The sequence below is a fragment of the Bison bison genome, unplaced genomic scaffold (genome assembly GCF_000754665.1).
Source record: "Bison bison bison isolate TAMUID 2011002044 unplaced genomic scaffold, Bison_UMD1.0 scf7180017864451, whole genome shotgun sequence".
Lineage (NCBI taxonomy): Eukaryota > Metazoa > Chordata > Mammalia > Artiodactyla > Bovidae > Bison > Bison bison.
In genome coordinates this window covers 8,680,518-8,700,755 of record NW_011495013.1, presented here as the reverse complement: position 1 = coordinate 8,700,755, position 20,238 = coordinate 8,680,518, and the positions used below count along the sequence as shown (strand labels likewise).

The 20,238-nt window shown below is 41.5% G+C and overlaps 1 protein-coding gene across 3 annotated transcripts in view; it reads right to left on the bottom strand.

The window, feature by feature from the left end:
* CWH43 (cell wall biogenesis 43 C-terminal homolog (S. cerevisiae)) overlaps nucleotides 1-20,238 on the bottom strand; it is a 52,369-nt gene that overhangs the window by 7,691 nt on the left and 24,440 nt on the right. For all 3 annotated transcript variants that reach the window (XM_010858911.1, XM_010858913.1, XM_010858912.1), the window contains 6 exons: nucleotides 19,912-19,991; nucleotides 14,939-15,044; nucleotides 13,476-13,611; nucleotides 11,521-11,670; nucleotides 5,259-5,403; nucleotides 429-490 (listed from right to left, as the gene is read on the bottom strand). In XM_010858911.1, the coding sequence (XP_010857213.1) occupies nucleotides 429-490; nucleotides 5,259-5,403; nucleotides 11,521-11,670; nucleotides 13,476-13,611; nucleotides 14,939-15,044; nucleotides 19,912-19,991 (679 nt within the window). The remainder of the gene's footprint in view (nucleotides 1-428; nucleotides 491-5,258; nucleotides 5,404-11,520; nucleotides 11,671-13,475; nucleotides 13,612-14,938; nucleotides 15,045-19,911; nucleotides 19,992-20,238) is intronic.

Genomic DNA, 20,238 nt, shown 5'->3' with positions numbered 1-20,238 from the left:
TAAAAAATATAATCTACCTAGAGAGCTCACCACAACATGGCAGTGACCCCACCTTACCCAAGATTAATGATCAGAAGTCCACAAAGCTGGAATTCAAGCCCAGGCTTCATGCTGTCTCTACCATGTCATACAGTTAAAACTGGTGCCATTCCTAACATGTTCTGACAGTTAACAATTATCATGCTTAACAGCTTACACAGTATCCTTTTTGTATAATTGAAGTTGATTTGCTTAGCCATTTACTCTTTCTTAAATCATTAGGCCATGCCCTGAAAAAAATGTTAAATTGGGTAACTAACCAAATCAATGTTTATGAAAAGTAACAAAATTAATTAATTGCTTCCCTAAAGTTTTTCTTTCCAGGATAGACCCAAAAGATCACAGTAATAACAGATTCAGAAAAACAACTCTCAAACACCTATGCTTACCTGATCAGCCCTCGATACATAATGTATTCACACCATCTGTCTTGATCTGTGCTGTCAATATCCTAATGATGGAGAGAGAAGAGAATGTTTAAAGCATTAAAAACAGTGCTCTATTTTGAATTGCCAGGGAAATGTGTGAGATGCAGTAATAAACATGCCTTTCTTTGTACATGCTATTTACTCCATCTGACTCCTACTGATGTTTTAAGGTCCAAATTGTTTATTCATTCTACAGATACTTCCAAAACACCTACCTTTTCCCCTTCTAGCCCCTAGTAAAACAGGAAGGTGGTCTAGAGAGGGAGGTAAGCAAGTAAATCGGGAATTACTACACAGCACCTGGCTTCCCACAGCTTCCTGAGTCTCTCATCCCGAGCAGAACTGATCACATGGCTCCTCGGTCATCCTGTGTAGTCCTGTAGGTCCACCAGCTACACCATTCTGCTCAACTGTTTATAGTCTCTACTCTCCCCTGCCTGAGCAGAGAGCCTCTTAATCACCTTGGCTCCCTGGTGCTTAGCATGAAGCCTGGCATCTGGCAAGAGTTCAGTCTGTATTCGTTAAATGGACTCATTGGAAAAACACACATTTTGGGAGTAATCATGAGTCTCTTTGATGTAGAAAGCTTGAGACCAGCATTATTTTTCAATAGAAAGTCAGAACATAAGCATTTGTTGCTATTATATGTTAGGAAAATTCTAAACATGGAGCTTTTATACTAAAGAAACCTTCATTTTCATCTTTTAAAAAATATACCTGACTTTTTACTATTTTGACTAAATTTTACTATTAAAATATAATTTAAAAATATTTTTAAATGACTAAAAGAATACACATAATTTATTATGTATTTCTAAATTTTTTTCTTCAGCTTGGTAGTGGACACATAAATGCTAGTTTTTTCTTCTTTGGCCCCTCTGTGTGGCTTGTGAGATCTCAGTTCCTGACCAGGGGTTGAATCCCTGGGCCACAGCAGTGAAAGCCTGGAATCCTAACCACTAGACCACCAGGGAACTGTGGATTCTTGTTAATTAATCTTTACTATTATTCACATATCACACACATACAATATGACTTTTGTATACACAGAAAATTTGTAATATATTTTAAAAATCAAATTTAAATTGGATTTCCCTGGTGGTCCAATGGTTAAGACTCTGCACTTCCACTGCAGGGGGCACAGGTTCAATCTCTGGTTGGGGAAGTTCCACATGGCATACAGCAGGGCAAAAAAAATTTTTTCTTTTAATATTTTAATGATGAAAAAAGCAAATATATTTTAAAAGTATTGCTCTGGCTTGCCTTGGGAAGAGATAAAAATTTAGCTATTTACCTGTATGTCATGGGAATAATCAATTAAGAATGTTTTCCAATCTTTTATTTTACTAGTTTTTTTTAAAAGATGCTCTCAAATTTTAAGACTGCAGAATTTAAATACTCATTTCTTAAAGAGGAATATCTATTCACTCAAGCATTTATGATTAAAATTCCCCTCTGCATTAATAAAGTTCCTAATAGAAAAAGTTATATAAGAATCTGCTGCCAATCTTGACACAGCTTCTGACCATGACAGTGGAACCCAATAGAGTATTAAATTAAAATAAAATAAAATTCCTCTTCCCTGCACACACACACACACACATTCCCTCTCTTACTAGGATACAATCAATTTTTTCTTAAACTTGCCAAATATCATCTTGTCTAATGTTTTGTACTTTATAGACCATATACTTACATGTTTATCTAATATGATTTTATACATACAGCCAGACATACGTAATACAAATATATAGCTACCCCTTACTGAGTGCATCCTATATACAAAGCTGAGGGCTTTTTAGACATTATCTTATCTTACATCCTCATGACAACCCCATGATAGGTATTATTATCCCTACTTTATAGATGGTTAACCAGAAAGGTTAAGTAACTTGCCCCAAGGTCACAAAGCTGGTAAATGTGACACCAGGTAGGCTAGTGTATGAAGAGATTACATGGAGAGAGAGGCCCAGCCAGCAGCCAGCACCCGGAACCAAGGCCCAGATATGTGAGTGGGGGACATGTCAGAACCCCCAGCCACGGACACCAGCTAACAAGTGAACCCAGGCAAGAACAGAACACCATTCTGCAGACCCACAGAGTCACAAGGTTATTAGATCAACTGTTCTTTTTAAGCCACTAAGGCTTGTAGCTTTCACAGTGATACACAGTGATAAATAGCTAATGCAGCCCCTGTGACTCCACACTCTTCAGATTTTCCTCTTACTCTTCTGATCTCTACTTAATCTCTTTTCTGAGATAATCTCTCCCTTCTCTTCCTTCACCCATTACCCTCATGAGAGCCACACTAAAGGTGATTCTATCAGGGATTTTCTTTGGTCTTCCTTTGGCAAGTCTCTTAACTCTGTAAGCAACAATGTCCCCTCCCACAATTGGAATAATCAACTAGACAATGACAACTCCTTAATCTATATTTCTGATCCTGACTTTCCTTCTTAGTTCCAGATCCATATATTCAGCTGCCTAGTAGACATCTCCCCTAATATCCCACAGATTGTTCAACTCAGGCCATACCTGAACCCATCTTCTTTGCAAACCTCTCCTTCCTTATGGGTTCTCTATAATAATGTGTCACCATCATAAACCCTCCCTCTGACCAAAGCCAAAATTAGGAGTCCACCTTGACTCCACTTCTGCCTTATCCACTAGGACAGAGATTAACTCATCTCCCTAATATCTGCCTTGCCCCGTTCCAAAGTTGTATGGTTTTTAGCTAGGTTTAAGAGTATCAAGATTCAATATTGCAGCACATCTCGGTGCTCTATGATGACCTAGATGGGTGGGATGGGGGTAGATTAGGAGGGAGGTCCAAGAGAGAGGGGATATATGTATGCATATGACTGATTCACTTCACTGTACAGCAGAAACCAACACAACATTGTAAAGCAAGTATATTCCAAAGAAGAAAATTTAAACAAGAGAAGCAATCTCACACAACATTGTAAATAAACTATATTTCAATTACAAAAAAAGAAAAAAATTAAATATTGCATCTCTCAGGCTTCCCAGGCGGCACCAGTGGTGAAGAACCCACCTGCCAATGCAGGAGACGTAAGAGACGAGGGTTTGATCTGAGTCAGAAAGATCCCCTGGAGGAGGACACGGAAACCCACTGCAATATTCTTGCCTGGAGAATCCCCATGGACAGAGGAGCCTAGGGGACTACAGTCCATAGGGTCACACAGACTTGGACACAACTGAAGCGACTTAGCACACACGCACGCACACTGCTCTCTCAATTCCCTGAACAGTGAGATATGGCCAATGACTAAATTCTAATCAACAAAATGTAAGTATGAGTGTTGGAGTTTGTCTTAGAGATAACTTGTATATGCTCCTGGCCCCTTATCCCTTCCTCTATCTTGCTAACTAGAACAAGGATATGGCCATCTTGGAACATGAAGCAAACTTGGGAGTGGAGCCCTTGTAATGTGGAGCCACAAAATAGAAGGAGCACGTTCTCAATACCCCCTTAGTACCATACTTGCAGTAAATCACCTGCCCAGACATTCACATAGAGAAACATACCTCTTATTTAAGCCACTGTCATTCTGTTTTCTCACATACAGAAAACTCTCATCATGCCATACTCTCACCTGTCTCTCTACGCACTTGATAAGATGGATAAGCCTTTTTGTTTGCAGATATTCTCTCAAGACAATGAACTAAAAAGAGACATGTAAAGGACCAAGAAATGTACATAGGGCTTAACTAAATATAACAATTACATTTCTCATTATAAATTAATGCACTTGGGACTTTCCTGGTGATCCAGTGGCTAAGACGCCTCGCTCCCAATGCAGGAGGTCCCAGTTCGATTCCTGGTTAGAGAACTAGATTCCACACGTCACAGCAAAGATCAAAGATCCCAAGTGCTACAACTAAGACCCAGTGCAGCCACAAAAATAATTTTTTTTTAAAAGATCCATTGCTATTTTTAAAAAAATAAATAAAAATAAAATGCTGCATTTAACATTCTAGTGTATATATATCTCAAGGATTTAACTGTCAGTTTCCCAGAGCATGATTATATCTGGATACACCAACAAATTCAACCATTTGGGACCTGAACAGAAAAGGACAAACTCAGTGTCATTTAGTGACACTGATCAGCCAGCCTCTCTATATGACATATTATCTTCTACCCTCATCATGATTAACTTGCACAATGTGGCAGATTGTATTTTCTAAACATGGCTACAGTAATCCACCTTCCATGTAATATTCTTATGTGAATTTGACACTCACCTCACCAAGAGATGGGGTTTATGTTTTGTTCACTTGAATGTGAGCAAGCTTGTGATGATGAGAGACATGATCCTATATGACTTACAAGGTCATACAAGACACTACAGCTTCTTCCTGGGTCTCTTGGGACTCACTTTTAGCACTCAGCCATCATGCAAGAAAGAAGCCCAAGAAGGCTATAGAAAATAACCAGGACTCTGAGTCCAAAGCCAGAGCTGAGCTCCTCGTCAAAAGCCCCACCAACTTGCCCCTTATGAGTCATCTGCAAAAGGGCTCCTCCAGTCCTCAGTTGAGCCATCTCTCTGTGTGCCACAGACATGAGCTATCCCCACTGGGTCTTGTCCAATTTGCAGATTCATGAGCAGAGAGATGAATGCTTTTTAAAGCCAGTATGTTTTGGTAGTTTTCCATGCAGCAGTTAGATAATCAAGATACATATTAAAATGTTGGGTTGGGTTTTTTGCAACCTGAAGAAACATCACTTTATTTAAGAAACCAGAACACCTAATAAGGTTGTGTTACCTTCACATTGCCGTGTTTAATGAGCTGTAGATAATCTCTGGAACCAGGTGCTGATGTGATATATCCCAGAAATATCACTTGCTCAGAGCTATTTTTCAGTAGTTTTGAAACAGCAATAGCTTGAAGTTTCCTGTCGAGGTCATCTCTGAAAAAATGCCAAAATATACCTCTTTATTGCATGTGAAAAACAATTTAAAAAAATACTAGGTACCTAAGTTCCCAAATAATATCTTCAAACAGTGTGCAAACCCAGAATAATTCGTATTAGGACACATTAACTTCAGTTCAGTTGTCGCCCAGTCATGTCTGACTCTTTGCAACCTCATGGACTGTAGCACACCAGGCTTCCCTGTCCATCACCAACTCCTGGAGCTTGCTCAAACTCATGTTCATCGAGTTGGTGATGCTATCCAACCATGTCATCCTCTGTCATCCCATTATCCTTTTGCCTTCAATCTTTCCCAGCATCAGGGTCTTTTCCAAGTAGTCAGTTCTATGCATCAGGTGGCGAAAGTACTGGAGTTTCAGCTTCAGCATCAGTCCTTCCAATGAACACCCAGGACTGAGTTCCTTTAGAATGGACTGGTTGGATTCCTTGCAGTCCAAGGGACTCTTAAGAGTCTTCTCCAACACCACAGTTCAAAAGCATCAATTCTTTGGTGCTCAGCTTTCTTTATAGTCCAACTCTCACATCCATACATGACTACTGGAAAAACCACAGCTTTGACTGTTATGCAAATGAGCAAGACAGCTATTGTGCTTCAACTGAGCAGCTGGTAAAATTTTGACTAAGAATGATATAACCTTTCCCCACAGATCATTTGGAATCGAGTAGATCTAAATAACTAAAAGCAGCATTTGTTCAACTTTTCATCAGAGGAAATTATATTAATAATCTTAAGACCTGGTCATTGGTATTAGAGCTAAAGATTAGTAGTTTAAAAAAATCAGGAGTAAGAGGGAGAATCCTAATATTCACAGAACACATCAGGTTTGTTAACCTACTAAACTCTTTCAACTGAACACTTTCTAAAAGCCTCCACAGCTCTCCTGGTCAAACACTAGCTAAGCAGCGGCTTTTATTATGTTGAGCACTCTAAGCGTGTAACTGACAATCAGGCAAGTACCTCAAGCTTTTGGGGGGTTATCATCAGTCCGGGGAAAAATAGGGACATCACAGTTGGTATGATCCAGAGAGGAAAAGTGAAACCACTCTAGGCATTTCAAACAAAGTGAATTTAATATAGGGGATTGGCTACTAGGTGACAGGAAGCCAAATAGGACTCAGTGAGGCAACTGGAGTTGAGTGAGAAACGACTACCACCTCGAGGGCCAGAGGGACAACAGGAAGAGATGATATTCCCAGAATCCCCAAGCTGGTACTAGCTGATGGGAAATGGTACTATGGAGAAGGCTACTTAGAAGGATCTGCTACCATTGAAGGAGGAGTTGGAGCCACAGTGGAGACTCAGCTGCTGCCAGAGACAACAAAGAAAGCAGAGAGAGGGAATGAGAAATACTCTATCTCCTCCCCTCCTCCAACCCTCCAGCCTTGCATTAGTGCATTACATTGGCTCAACCTATTCAGAAGCCAGAAGGCAACAGACTATGGGAAATGTGGTTTCCAGCAATCTGTAGCTGGAAGGGAGATGAAGCAGGAATGGATCCAAGCGCAAACAGGCAGCAGACCAACACAGGCATTTAGAGAGTAAGACAGCTAATGTGCACACTCAGTTGCTCAGTCATGTCCGACTCTTTGCGACTCCATGGACTGTATAGCCTGCCAGGCTGCTCTGTCCATGGGATTAGCCCAGCAAGAATCCAGGGGATCTTCCCAACCCAGGGATTGACCCCATGTCTCCTGTGGCTCCTACATTGGCAGGAAGATTCTTTACCACTGAGCCACCTGGAAAGCAGGAGACAGCTAATACATCACTGTTAAGAAACAGCAGTGGGAAAGGAAGATAGAGATCACCAAGGACTGAGAAGATTGGAGAAAACTCACTGAAGTAGAAGACAGGTCTAAACTTATCCATTCTTATGCACAGACAGCTGAGCACTATCAAAAGATGTCTCAAGGAGTAGAAGAGTGAAAAGAATGACCATTTGTTGAACATCTTTGCCCAGATCCATTGCCAACTCTTCTCTATGCCCTGGAGGCTGATCCCAGCAGATTTCATCTCATGGGCTCCCTTGTCTGCTGATTACCAGTGAGGTCTGGCCAAGTGAAGGCACCAGCAGGAGATGAACAGGTAGGAAGAGAGAGAAGTTGGGATATTTCTTCTCCAGGAGCTGCATTCTTCATGCCTGGTGGCCCTTTTCTGATTCAAGATCAAAGAGGGCTCTGGGAACACAGTATCTCTCTGTCCCTTCAGCCCTAAGTATCGTAATGATTCTCCACTGTTAACTAGTGTTTGAGTACCTTAGCATCTCTTACCTGTTACCCTGACCCTTCCAACATCTTTGTAAGTAGTCCCTTCATTAGGTCTGCAATGAATTCTGTTCCTTTCACACCCACAGCCGGGATTCAAATCAAGTCTAGAGCCTACCAAAGTTACTGCTCCACAGATAGAGTTTTCATTCAAATATGTTTTAGCAATATATTACTAGAAAATAATCTATGAATTTGGTTTTACATTTTCTCAGGAGATAAATTTCATCCACTGATAATTAAAATGTGTATGTATATATAGGTATAAAGGAAGAAGGAGGAGGGACTAGGAGAGAGGGAGGAACAGAGGGCGACTGAATGCATGTTTTATGTTTCCTTATCTGTTGATGTATAATCAGCCCAATAGCCCTATAATGTGGGCTGAAAAAAACTGATTTTATCTGATTTTCAGAGACAAGGGAAATATAACTCACTGAGTTTACCTTACAACAGAACAAAAACTATAACTACAGACTACAGGTTCTGTATGGGTTTGTACATTTGTTCTTCCTTGTACATTTCTGCCTGTTATAGGGGGGGAAAAACACACAATAATTAAGTGGTGACTCAATTAATTACCTAAAATAATACCAATTTTAGTTATGGTGTATACCTAAATAATTAAGGAATGCCACTGTTTTCTGTTAATTGGTTGTAAAGACATTTGTATAGTCGGTAATTTTAGAAATCCCACTGAATCAGCTGATAACATGCATAAGCATTTTGTAATTCATTCTTAATATTAATCTGATTTCATGTTTATAAGCCATAATCACTAGAAAGTGAAATCCTTAAATATTTATTCAGAATAAAAAATTTTATGTAGTGTTATAGAAAACAGTGGCAAACAGAAATATGTAATGATGACTTTACAAACTATTTGAAGTGTGAACTTTCTCGTGTCACTTGGGCATGGACAAGAGCCAAGGCTCTAAGGGAAAAGACTGCACCGAGCACTGTGCTTGGGACATGACAGATGCTTGATTTGTGTTTGATAAATAATCTTTTAAGCTGCCCAAGGTACCACACATTTAGAGGTGTCCAATTTAGTTTCATAAGAATGGCCAGTATTAACTGAGCAGTGACTCTAGTCATATACTTTTCATGATAAAACTATTCATAAATATATCCTATTTCATTCCCACAAGAATCCTCTGAAATAGGTAGGATTATTGCTCCTAATTTAGAAAGAAAACTGAGACTTACGGTAGTTAACAAATTTGGTGACGGATACACCTTGAATTAGGATTCAGACCAGACTGTCTGATTTCAGGTTCTGGAGTTTCCTGTTCTTTGCCATTTAACCAGACCACTTCCTTCCCTGAAGTGACAGCTCCGCAATAGATGTTTGTTCTTATCATTACCTCTGTTGTTGTCATCATTATTAAATCACGAGAGTAAGCTAGCAAGCAGAGGTATGTTGTTAGTTACAGAGATTTAAATAGATGGTTAATAGAGTTAGAAAAGGTAGTTCTTCCGTGCTCTTTTCCAAACAATTTGAGGGCTGTCTTTTCGTTTTCTCTTCCGTCTCAAGTCTATTCTTCACATTTCTGAGGAGGTCAGAAGGAGTTAAAGGAGACAGCGGGGGGGAAAGCAAAGGGAAAAGGGGAAGGAGTGTGTTCAACTATTTCTTAGGTTGAGACCTTGCCAGCTTTAAACACAAAAATGCCTATTTTTCAAAAGATAAACCCAATTCAACTGCAATTTAAGCTCAGTGGAGTGATTGCTGAATGCCTATACTTGTGACATGAAAATTGCTAGGAGAAACAGAAGGCATTTCTTTAAACAGTTTTTTACAGAGATATGGACTGTCTATACCATCCATGCTCCAAACACCTTCTCATTTCTAAGAAGACCAGCAAGAGTCCAATTAGCAAACAGTCCCCATTAATCACATTTGAATGGCTGGCTTATATTATTTATGCTCTGACTTTATTTCAGAAAATAGTCAAGTGTACTTTCACAGATGCACATAACACTGTGAGAAAAAGAAAGGCGATAGGAAGTGAGGATAGCAGACATGCTCATCTTGTTTAGGTGAAACTTACAATACAACAATATTCGGGTTTTTTGTACTATTGTTGTTTTAGTCGCTAAGTCATGTCTGATATTTTGGGGACCCATGGACTGTAGCCTGCCAGGCTCCTTTGTTCATGCAATTTCCCAGGCAAGAACACTGTAACGGTTTGCCATTTCCTTCTCCAGGAGATATTCCTGACCCAGGGACCAAACCCACATCGCCTACATTAGCACTGAGCCACCAGGGTAGCCCTCTGCTGTACTGTAAGTTTCATCCAAACAAAACAAATCTGGCTGCTACCTTTGTTTGTTGTTTTCCAATGTTCTCTGTGTCACTGTAAAGCTCTGTGGCCTTTTGTGTCATGCAGATAGACAACGCCCATTTGCCATATTTTATAGCACTAAGCACTTCGCATGTATGTTTTCAGTGACTATTAAAGAATGTTCAGTATTGTTGTTAGTCACTCTGTCGTGTCTGCCTGTTTGCAACCCCATGGACTATAGCCTGCCAGGCTCCTCTGTCCATGGGATTCTCCAGGCGATAATACTGGAGTTGCCATTTCCTTCTCCAGATGTTCAGTATGGTAGAATATAAATTATATACTTTTATCTTGGCTTTAATAACAATGTTGGCATTATTTGTGATTTATTCAGTGCTAAGCCACTGGTTGTGAATGTTATTCTTTGTAGATAAAACTCATTCCCCATTCCTCATGTCTCCTTGGAGGGGAACCAACTTAGCAAACCATCTTGGCTTCTCTCTCTCTCTCTCTCATCCTTTACTTCTTGGGAGGATTTTTCTAATAAATCAAGTTTGGAAGAATGAACTAAGAACGCTTGTCTCAAACCCTTCCTATCTCTTCTTGGAACCTGCCAGTTTGCCAACAGGGAGTTTTCTTGTGTTATTCTCTTCACTAAGGGAGAGTGTGACAGGGCGGACTCTGTCCTTGCCTCACGGTTCTGCTGCTTTGGGGGAGCTGGCATCATGTATTACTGGAGGGATGGATGTATTAGCAGGTCCATGTGGGCACACTTAAGCCATGTTGTCCAAATAGGTTTATCAGAATCAAAAGAGACGTTGATCTCCCTGCCAGATTCCTCTGCCTACCTCTCATCTGACTGGAGACATGACAGGTAAAGGAATGTCCTTTAGTACCTCAAATCCCTCTGGTACTTCCAACTGGAGTAATCCTTAGAAAAATGGAATTCCATCTTTCTGTAGTCTGGTTTACCATGGGTTTCAAGCACTTGCAGGCTCTGAGTTAGGTCTACCTGATTCCTGCGTGTGTGACCCTGGTTGGATAAGTCATCTAACCTCTCAGTTTAGTTTCTCTGTTAAACGGGACTATGTACTGTTATACAATATGTAGATTAAATACAACAGTGCGCTTAGCACAGTGCCTGCTCAGACACTGCTGGCTAACATGGCCATCACCGCTGTCTTGTACACCGTTAAGGACTGCAGGCATCTCAAACGTTTCTGTGCCTGATTTTTTTTTTTTTTTTTCCTTTTTTTTGGCCACACCGTGCAAACTTGTGAGATCTCAGTTCCCAGACCAGGGACTGAACTCACGCCCCAGAAGTGAAAGTCCGGAATCCTAATCATTAGGCCATCAGGGAACTTCTTGTATGCCTGATTTTTAAAACCAAAAAAAAACCCAAAAACCCAAAAAACAAACCCAGAAAACCACTCTGAGAATAATAATTAAAAAAAAAAAAATAATAAGAATGGTCAATGCATGGAAATCAATGTAATGTGTTAATAATATTTTTTGGCATTTGTGCACTACGAGAAAAACCAAAGATACCCACTCGTGATTGCCAAAGTGGGTCACAACAAAATCCACCGGTTTGTTGGAAACGTTGACAGTCAGCGTGATGGCTGGTGCAATCTCGCCCTCTGGCGACGGAAGAAGGTGATGCTCCGATTTCACAATTGGGTATCTTGACAAAACCATAATCCTGCATTTGAATGGAAAGAAACGTGTGCATCACTATTGGTCCCACCACCTCATGCCAACAGAACTAAGAATATGTGTTCTTAGGGATTTCACGAGGGGCATTGAGAACAACAGTATGGCGAAGATGGATGGGACCTTCTGTAGAACGAGTCACTGCAAGAGGACCATTCAGCATGTCTCACTGTGCCACCAGGCACAACACTGTCAACTCTGTCTCATAAGTGCCCTGGAGACACGAAAAGGGCGGGATTAGGGCCACACAAATGGACACACTCCATCTTACTTGCATTATTCCTCTGGCAACTGATCCGCATAAACAATTCTAACGTTAATCAACACGTATAGGAATGCACAGTCCTGCCAGCCAGGACTCAGAGCAGCAATTCACAAAATTAGAAATTACAAATGGTCCGATAAAGATAGGAAAACATGTCCCACCTCACTCTAAGTCAGAGAAATACACATGGAAAGGGCGACCAGAGCTCAGACCTCAGCCGGCTTCTCTTCCCCAGCTTCACACACAGTCTGTGTGGCCCCTCGTGAAGTTTCTCTCACAGAACCATCTCTACAGTGATGATCCTGAATGCACCTGCCCAGCTTCTGCTGTCCAACTCGGCCCTCCAAGCTGCCCACAACTGCCTACTGGACATCACTTGACTGTCCCAGGGCATCTTGAACTTAGCACAATCCTGCTGTTCACCTGGTCATTCCTGTCCCATTAAATGGCATCATCTCCTATCAGGGACTCAGGTAAAAAACCCAGGTGCTGTCCTTGTCACTTCCTGACATCTAAACTACCAGGAAGCCCTGGGAATTCCCTGATGGTCCAGCGTTAGGACATGGTTCTCTCACTGCTATAGGTCTGGGTTTGATCTCTAGTCAGGGAACTAAGATCTCACAAGCTTGACCAAAAAAAAAAAAAAATCAAACACAAACCCCCCAAATCAGGAATTCGTGTCAGCTCTGCTCCGAAAGAGCTCCTGAGTGTGCCCTCTTCTCCATCTCCGCAGCTCCCACCGTCATTTCTCACCTGTGTTAGCACCTCTACTTCATCACCTGTCTCCCTGCTCCCACTCTTGCCCCCAAAAATCTGTTCTTCTAGGAACAGCTGGAATGATCTTCCACACATGTATACCAGATCAGACCGCTTCCATGTTTAAAATTCTCCAGTGGTTTTCCATCAAAACTGAGTTAAGTCAGTGCTAAGCATGGCTTATGGACCCTATAAGACCAAGGGCCTACTCCTGACCTCCTTTTTAACTAGTTCCCCCTAACCCCCATGCTCAGGCACACCACACGTGATCTGCCTCGAGTCCACACTGGCTCCTCCCACAGCTGGTGCTAGTCCTCCCCATCGTGGGGTGGGCAGAGAGACCCCTCCTGACCACGCTGCCTTCAGCATCATCGCCCACTGCCCTGCCTACCCTGCCACTCTCCTTTCCTACACAGCACTCACCACTATCTCAAATTATCTTATATATTTCTGTGTGTACATGATTATTTTCTGTCTCATCACATGGGAATGTAAGCTCCATGAGGACAGCATGTGGGGCAGACACGTTTAGTGCTGTAACCTCAGCTCCTACGTGGAATGGTTTATAATAGTGAAGAACTGAAAATATCCAGCAACAGAGAGGCTACTGAAACAATGATGGAATATGCCTATCTTCAGCACCTCCTCATCCCCCAAGAAGCATCACTGGGACATACTCCTAGGGATAAAGCATAACAATATCAACTGTCCACTCCAAGCTTATGCTGACTAGTCTTTTATACGTGCAGGATTCATTCTCAAGGTACACTCACCCCCAAGTGTGATCCCGTGCACTCGGACCAAAGTCGGTGTAGAAACCCAACTTCTCCCCTAACCACATGGTCAAATCATTGTTTCCAATATAGGGCTTAGAAGCATCACTCTCCAAAATTGTTATGAAATCTGCCCCTGTTCAGCAGGGAAAAAATGGACGTGGTGATTAACCACAGCAATGTAAAAACAGTTATCAAAACTTGATTCTTGTAGTCCCAAACCTTTAGTCATAGATCAAAAAACCAAGTAATTCCTAATGAGTTACTAAGGTGAACTGGCTCAAATCTGAGCTAAAAACATACTTACCATATTTAGAATGCATGGGACACCTTGTGGAAATGGGGGGAAAGATCAAAACATAACTTTGCTAAATTTTCAAATATTCACATCTTTTCCAAAATTTCAAATATGCTTAATGCCTTTCTCAAATATCTAATTTATGTTTGGAAACAATATAGTATACAATAGTGTTTTATTCTGGGCAAACACTTCCATGGTACTGACACAGAGGTGAATTGATTCAGATAGCCTGGTTGGATGTGCTGCAGAAGCCTGTAATCAGTACTAAATGATTAAGGGCCCAATAAATTTCTTAACGGCATTAGAATCATACAAACCCTCAGCTATTTCTCAGAAGACAAGCTTATCTTTAGGAATAACTCCACGCAAGAGACCTCTAGTTGATCTAAGAGCCAAACACCCATATATTTTAAAGGAGGCTTCATCCAAAGATCGGAGAAGGCAATGGCAACCCACTCTAGTATGCTTGCCTGGAAAATTCCATGGGTGGAGAAGCCTGGTAGACTGCAGCCTATGGGGTCGCCAAGAGTCGGACACGACTGAGCGACTTCACTTTCACTTTTCACTTTCATGCATTGGAGAAGGAAATGGCAACCCACTCCAGTGTTCTTGCCTGGAGAATCCCAGGGACCATGGAGCCTGGTGAGCTGCCGTCTATGGGGTCGCACAGAATCTAAAGCAACTAAAGACAGGACTAAAGCGACTTAGCAGCAACATCCAAAGATGAGCGCCTCAGGGAATGAAAACAAGTAAAACTGGCCCTCAGTCTCTTGACAGCAATTTGCTTTGCAAATAAGCATCACTGCACCCCATTTTGCCTTTTAATCTGACGGTTTTCTGGTCCTCAGCAGCAGCTTACCAAGGGACAGGAGCCCCCAGCAGGGGCATTTCCAAGAGCAAAGGCATGACAAGACTCTCCTGCAGACACCCGGAATGAGACCTTGTCCCAGAATCACTAATTGCTTTCAAGCAAACACAGATGTGGTTACAGAAGCTTCATCCTCCCATCCTACCTGGTGGTAGCCACCCATCAAAGTAAAGCCTTTTTAAGAGATTAGTCTAAGACCCAGCAAATCCTCCTCCGATTACTTATGATCTTGCACAAAATGAAAGTAACAATAATAGTTTCTCAAAGCCTGAAATTAATTTCAGTACAACTTACCCGTTTGATTGAGCAGTTGAGCTGATCTTTCTAGACTAGACCATCCGTCATTGTCAAAGCCAAACCTGAAAGGCCAGATGGCAGCAGAGACCTCTGTGGCTGGTGCCTGAGGAATTGTTTTAATGATAATTTAGGAACACTGAACAATGGCAGTTTCAGTGAACCACTTTTCCACCTCTCTCTACCAAAATTCATTTTTCAGGAAAGGAATTTTCCAGCATTTCCCCACAGCTAATGCATAATCAAGGCTTCCCTGGTGGCTCAGATGGTAAAGAATCCACCTGCAATGTAGGAGACCTGTGTTCGATCCCTAAGTTGGGAAGATCCTCTGGAGAAGGGAATGGCTACCCACTCCAGTATTCTTGCCTGGAGAATTCCATGAACAGAGGAGCTGGAGGGCTATAGTCTGTGAGGTTGCAAAGAGTTGGACACGACTGAGCGACTAACACGCAATGCATAATCATAAGGAGATATTTGCTAGTTTGTATTTCAAATCCTGAAAGATGATGCTGTGAAAGTGCTGCACTCAATATACCAGCAAATTTGGAAAACTCAGCAGTGGCCACAGGACTGGAAAAGGTCAGTTTTCATTCCAATCCAAAAGAAAGGCAATGCCAAAGAATGCTCAAACTACCGCACAATTGCACTCATCTCACACGATAGTAAAGTAATGCTCAAAATTCTCCAAACCAGGCTCAGCAATACATGAACCATGAACTTGCAGGTATTCAAGCTGGTTTTAGGAAAGGCAGAGGAACCAGAGATCAAATTGCCAGCATCCGTTGGATCATCGAAAAAGCAAGAGAGTTCCAGAAAAACATCTACTTCTGCTTTATTGACTATGCCAAAGCCTTTGACTGTGTGGATCACAATAAACTGTGGAAAATTCTGAAAGAGATGGGAATATCAGACCACCTGACCTGCCTCTTGAGAAACCTATATGCAGGTCAGGAAGCAACAGTTAGAACTGGACATGGAACAAAAGACTGGTTCCAAATAGGAAAAGGAGTACATCAAGGCTGTATATTGTCACCCTGCTTATTTAACTTATATGCAGAATACATCACGAGGAACACTGGGCTGGAAGAAGCATAAGCTGGAATCAAGATTGCCAGGAGAAATATCAATAACCTCAGACATGCAGATGACACCACCCTTATGGGAAAAAGTAAAGAGGAGCTAAAAAGCCTCTTGATGAAAGTGAAAGAGGAGAGTGCAAAAGCTGGCTTAAAGCTCAACATTCAGAAAACTAAGATGGCATCTGGTCCCATCACTTCATGAGAAGTAGCTGGGGAAACAGTGGAAACAGTGTCAGACTTTATTTTGGGGGGCTCCAAAATCACTGCAGATGGTGACTGCAGCCATGAAATTAAAAGGTGTTTACTCCTTGGAAGGAAAGTTATGACCAACCTAGATAGCATATTAAAAAGCAGAGACATTCCTTTGCCAACAAAGGTCTGTCTAGTCAAGGCTATGGTTTTTCCAGTGGTCATGTATGGATGTGAGAGTTGGACTGTTGAAGAAAGCTGAGCACCAAAGAATTGATGCTTTTGAACTGTGGTGTTGGAGAAGACTCTTGAGAGTCCCTTGGACTACAAGGAGATCCAACCAGTCCATCCTAAGGGAGATCAGTCTTGGGTGTTCATTGGAAGGACGGATGTTGAAGCTGAAACTCCAGTACTTTGGCCACCTCATGTGAAGAGTTGACTCATTGGAAAAGACTCTGATGCTGGGAGGGATTGGGGGCAGGAGGAGAAGGGGACGACAGAGGATGAGATGGCTGGATGGCATCACTGACTCGATGGACATGAGTTTGGATTGACTCCGGGAGTTGGTGATGGACAGGGAGGCATGGCGTGCTGCGATTCATGGGGTCACAAAGAACTGGACACAACTGAGTGACTGAACTGAACTGAACTGAACTGATTATCATAATAAATTTGTGAGTTTCTAGGTTAGGCTTGGAAGTTAGGAGGAATGTTGGGAAAGAGATATTTATAGCAGAAAAAAATTAGAAACAACCTGGCTGTTGTTTCAGTAGGAAAAATAAGAAAATGAATGAAAAAAAAAAAGATCATACATATGCTGTAGTACGACTCAGCTCTAATGAATGATTTAGGGTTGGGGTTACCCTTGTATTAGAGAAGAAAGGGGTCACAGAAGGATACACAGAGTCCTTTACCATTTTTGCAGAGTTGCCTGCCAATTCCACACTGGCAAGGCTGAGGTTCAGGAGCACAGCACCCTCTGAAAATTCCTCTTTTGAGTCCATGGGCCCAGTCAAAGAATGCGGTACCCAACCCCAACTATTTCAAACTAACTCCAGCTGACCAACAGCATGGATCCCATGAAAAAGTATGGCCAGATTAGACCAACTATACTATCACAACTGAGAGAAACAAAGTGGAACATAAAAATTCAGGTTGAGAGAAGAGTGAATGCTGCCTCTTGGCAGAGGAGGGCTACCACTTCTAAGCAGCTCGGTGTGCCACAGCAGGCCTCTCATGTCTATACAGGAAAGAGGACTCCATTTAGCAATGTCCTATAAAGAGAATGGAACCATCAGCAGAGACTTCCAGAGGCATGATTACATTCATAAAAAGTTATACTTTTTCACATCACTACATACCTATGATTCACTCTGGCTTTCATCACTCCAAAACCTGTTATTCCTTCATTATTCCCATGCCAGTAAATGTTGCCACACTCCATCCAGTTGCTCAAGCCAAAAGCGTAGAAGTCATCCTCTATTCTTCCCTTCCCTTTATCCATCTACATCTAATCCATCAGCAAATCCTATCAGCTCTACTTTCAAAATATATTCTAAGTCTATCCACTCCTCTCCAATTCCAGTACCATGGCACCCATCCAAAATTCCAGGGCCTTTCTCCTGGACACCAGAAAAAGCCTCATAACCTATCTCCCTGCTTCCACTCTACAATCCGTCAATCCATTCTTTACAAAGCAGCCAAATTGATAAATATAGGCTTCCAAGGTGGTGCCAGTGGTAAAGAAACCTGCCTACCAATGCAGGAGATGTAAGAGATGCTGGGTCAGGAAGATTCCCTGGAGGTGGGCACGGCAATACTCCAGCATTCTTGCCAGGAGAATCCGATGGACATGGGAGCCTGGTGGACTATAGTCTATAGGGTCACAAAGAGTCTGACACAACTGAATTGACTTAGTACACATACACACACACAACACATATACATATATATCATATCATATCATATCTCTTTGTGCGAATGCTTGAAATATTCAGGTGGCTTCCACTGCAAAAAAAACTAACATCAGAATTCCTTCCTGTGCTCCATAGGCCCTATGATGTGATCTCACTTGTGTCCCCATCCTCATCTCCTGCCACGCTTCCCTTTGCTCGCCAAGATTCAGCCACACTGCCCACTCTGATGCCCTTCAAACACTTCAAGTCTGTTTCCTTTCCATTCTTTACTTGTGTTCCTTCTACCTGAATCCATTACTCCTAGCTCTCTTATCTCAACTCAAACGTCACGTCCTCAGAGCAGCCTTGTCTAACCACCCAGACCAGTTACTCTCTACTCCATCATCTTACATGCTTCAGAGCCACCTGATCTAAAGTGATAGTCTTTATTTACTCCTTCCTCTGAAGACCGTCTCTCTCCCTAATTAGAATGTAAACTCCATGAGTTTACATTACCATGATGGCAGGAATCTTGTCCAACTAGTTTACCTCATATCCCCGATAGCAGGCACACAAGAGACATTCAATAAGCATTTATCAAATAACATTCATGTATCACATGAATTAATCAATGAATGAACTAATAAAAAAAAAGGTATTAAATCTAAATGAAATGATTCCTTTTTAAAAGAACCCTTTGCTGACATGGGGGATCTTCTTCTAATTGACATCTTGTTACAATAATAAAATTAACAATTGAAGGGCAAAAGAAAGAGACCATGTAATGAACTATTTACTTTTTAAGGAATAGTTACTGAGTTCTGAGTATGTACCAAGTACTCTGTGAGATGCTGGACTTACAAAGCTAAATAAAAGAGCATGTGCTTCATCCTCACTATAGCTTTTTAATTAATGGGAAAATTTGCCTGATAACTCAGATTGCTAAAATTCAAAGTTAACCCTCAAATGCTGTTTCTGCCAAACTATAGTTCTAACTGCATTATGAAACATATCAAACTTTTAATCAGAGCAGATGGAAAGCATCACATTGCAATGACTTACTCTTGCTTCTGCCCATCTGCCTATAAGAGTAAAGGACAATAAAACATCAAACTATAGACAAGAGAGGAAAGGAAGAGACAGAAAACTTCCATGACCCATCAATACCGAGCATAATCCACAAAATCTAGAATTAGCTTTAAGATTTTTCTCAAAGAATCATATATGTTGCCTTCAGAAATATGTACCAAACACTACAAAGAAGCCCACTATAAAATAGTTTTTTATTCATAGTTTGGATATGTTAAGTCATTGAATGACAACAATAACTTTATATAACAAATCATGATGAGTTTAAGTCTAATATATGGGTCTATCCTGTCCCAGGAACCTAACTTCATAAATTAGTTCCACTATGTTATCAGCCTGTGATCTAACGGTTTGCTGTTGCTGTTTTTGTTGTTGATTAGTCGCTCAGTTGTGTCCAACTCTTTGTGACTCCATGGATTATAACCACCAGGCTCCTCTGTCCATGGGATTATCCAGGCAAGAATACTGGAGTGCATTGTCATTTCCTTCTCCAGAGGATCTTCCCAACCCAGGGATCGAATACTTGTCTCCTGCATTGCAGGAGGATTCTTTACCACTCAGCCAATGGGGAAGCCCAACCTAAAGGTTAAGAATGTGGAATCCAGAGTCCTGACGTCCTCAGACCCAGGCCTAGGGTTCAATCATAATAGTGAAGTGTACAAATGCATGCATATACATAGGCATCATTTAAAATTCTATATCAAAACTTTTAATTACTTACCCCTTTGCCCAATTTCTTCTCATAGGTTTTATGCCGTAGTCCTAATCCCAACAATCCCACACCAACAAGCAGCCACAAAACTGAACAGAAAACAGAAAATAATTGTTTTGAAGAAATTGAGACATTACTTTGCCAACAAAGGTCCGTCTAGTCAAGGCTATGGTTTTTCCAGTGGTCACGTATGGATGTGAGAGTTGGACTGTGAAGAAAGCTGAGCACTGAAGAATTGATGCTTTTGAACTGTGGTGTTGGAGAAGACTCTTGAGAGTCCCTTGGACTGCAAGGAGATCCAACCAGTCCATTCTGAAGGAGATCAGTCCTGGGTGT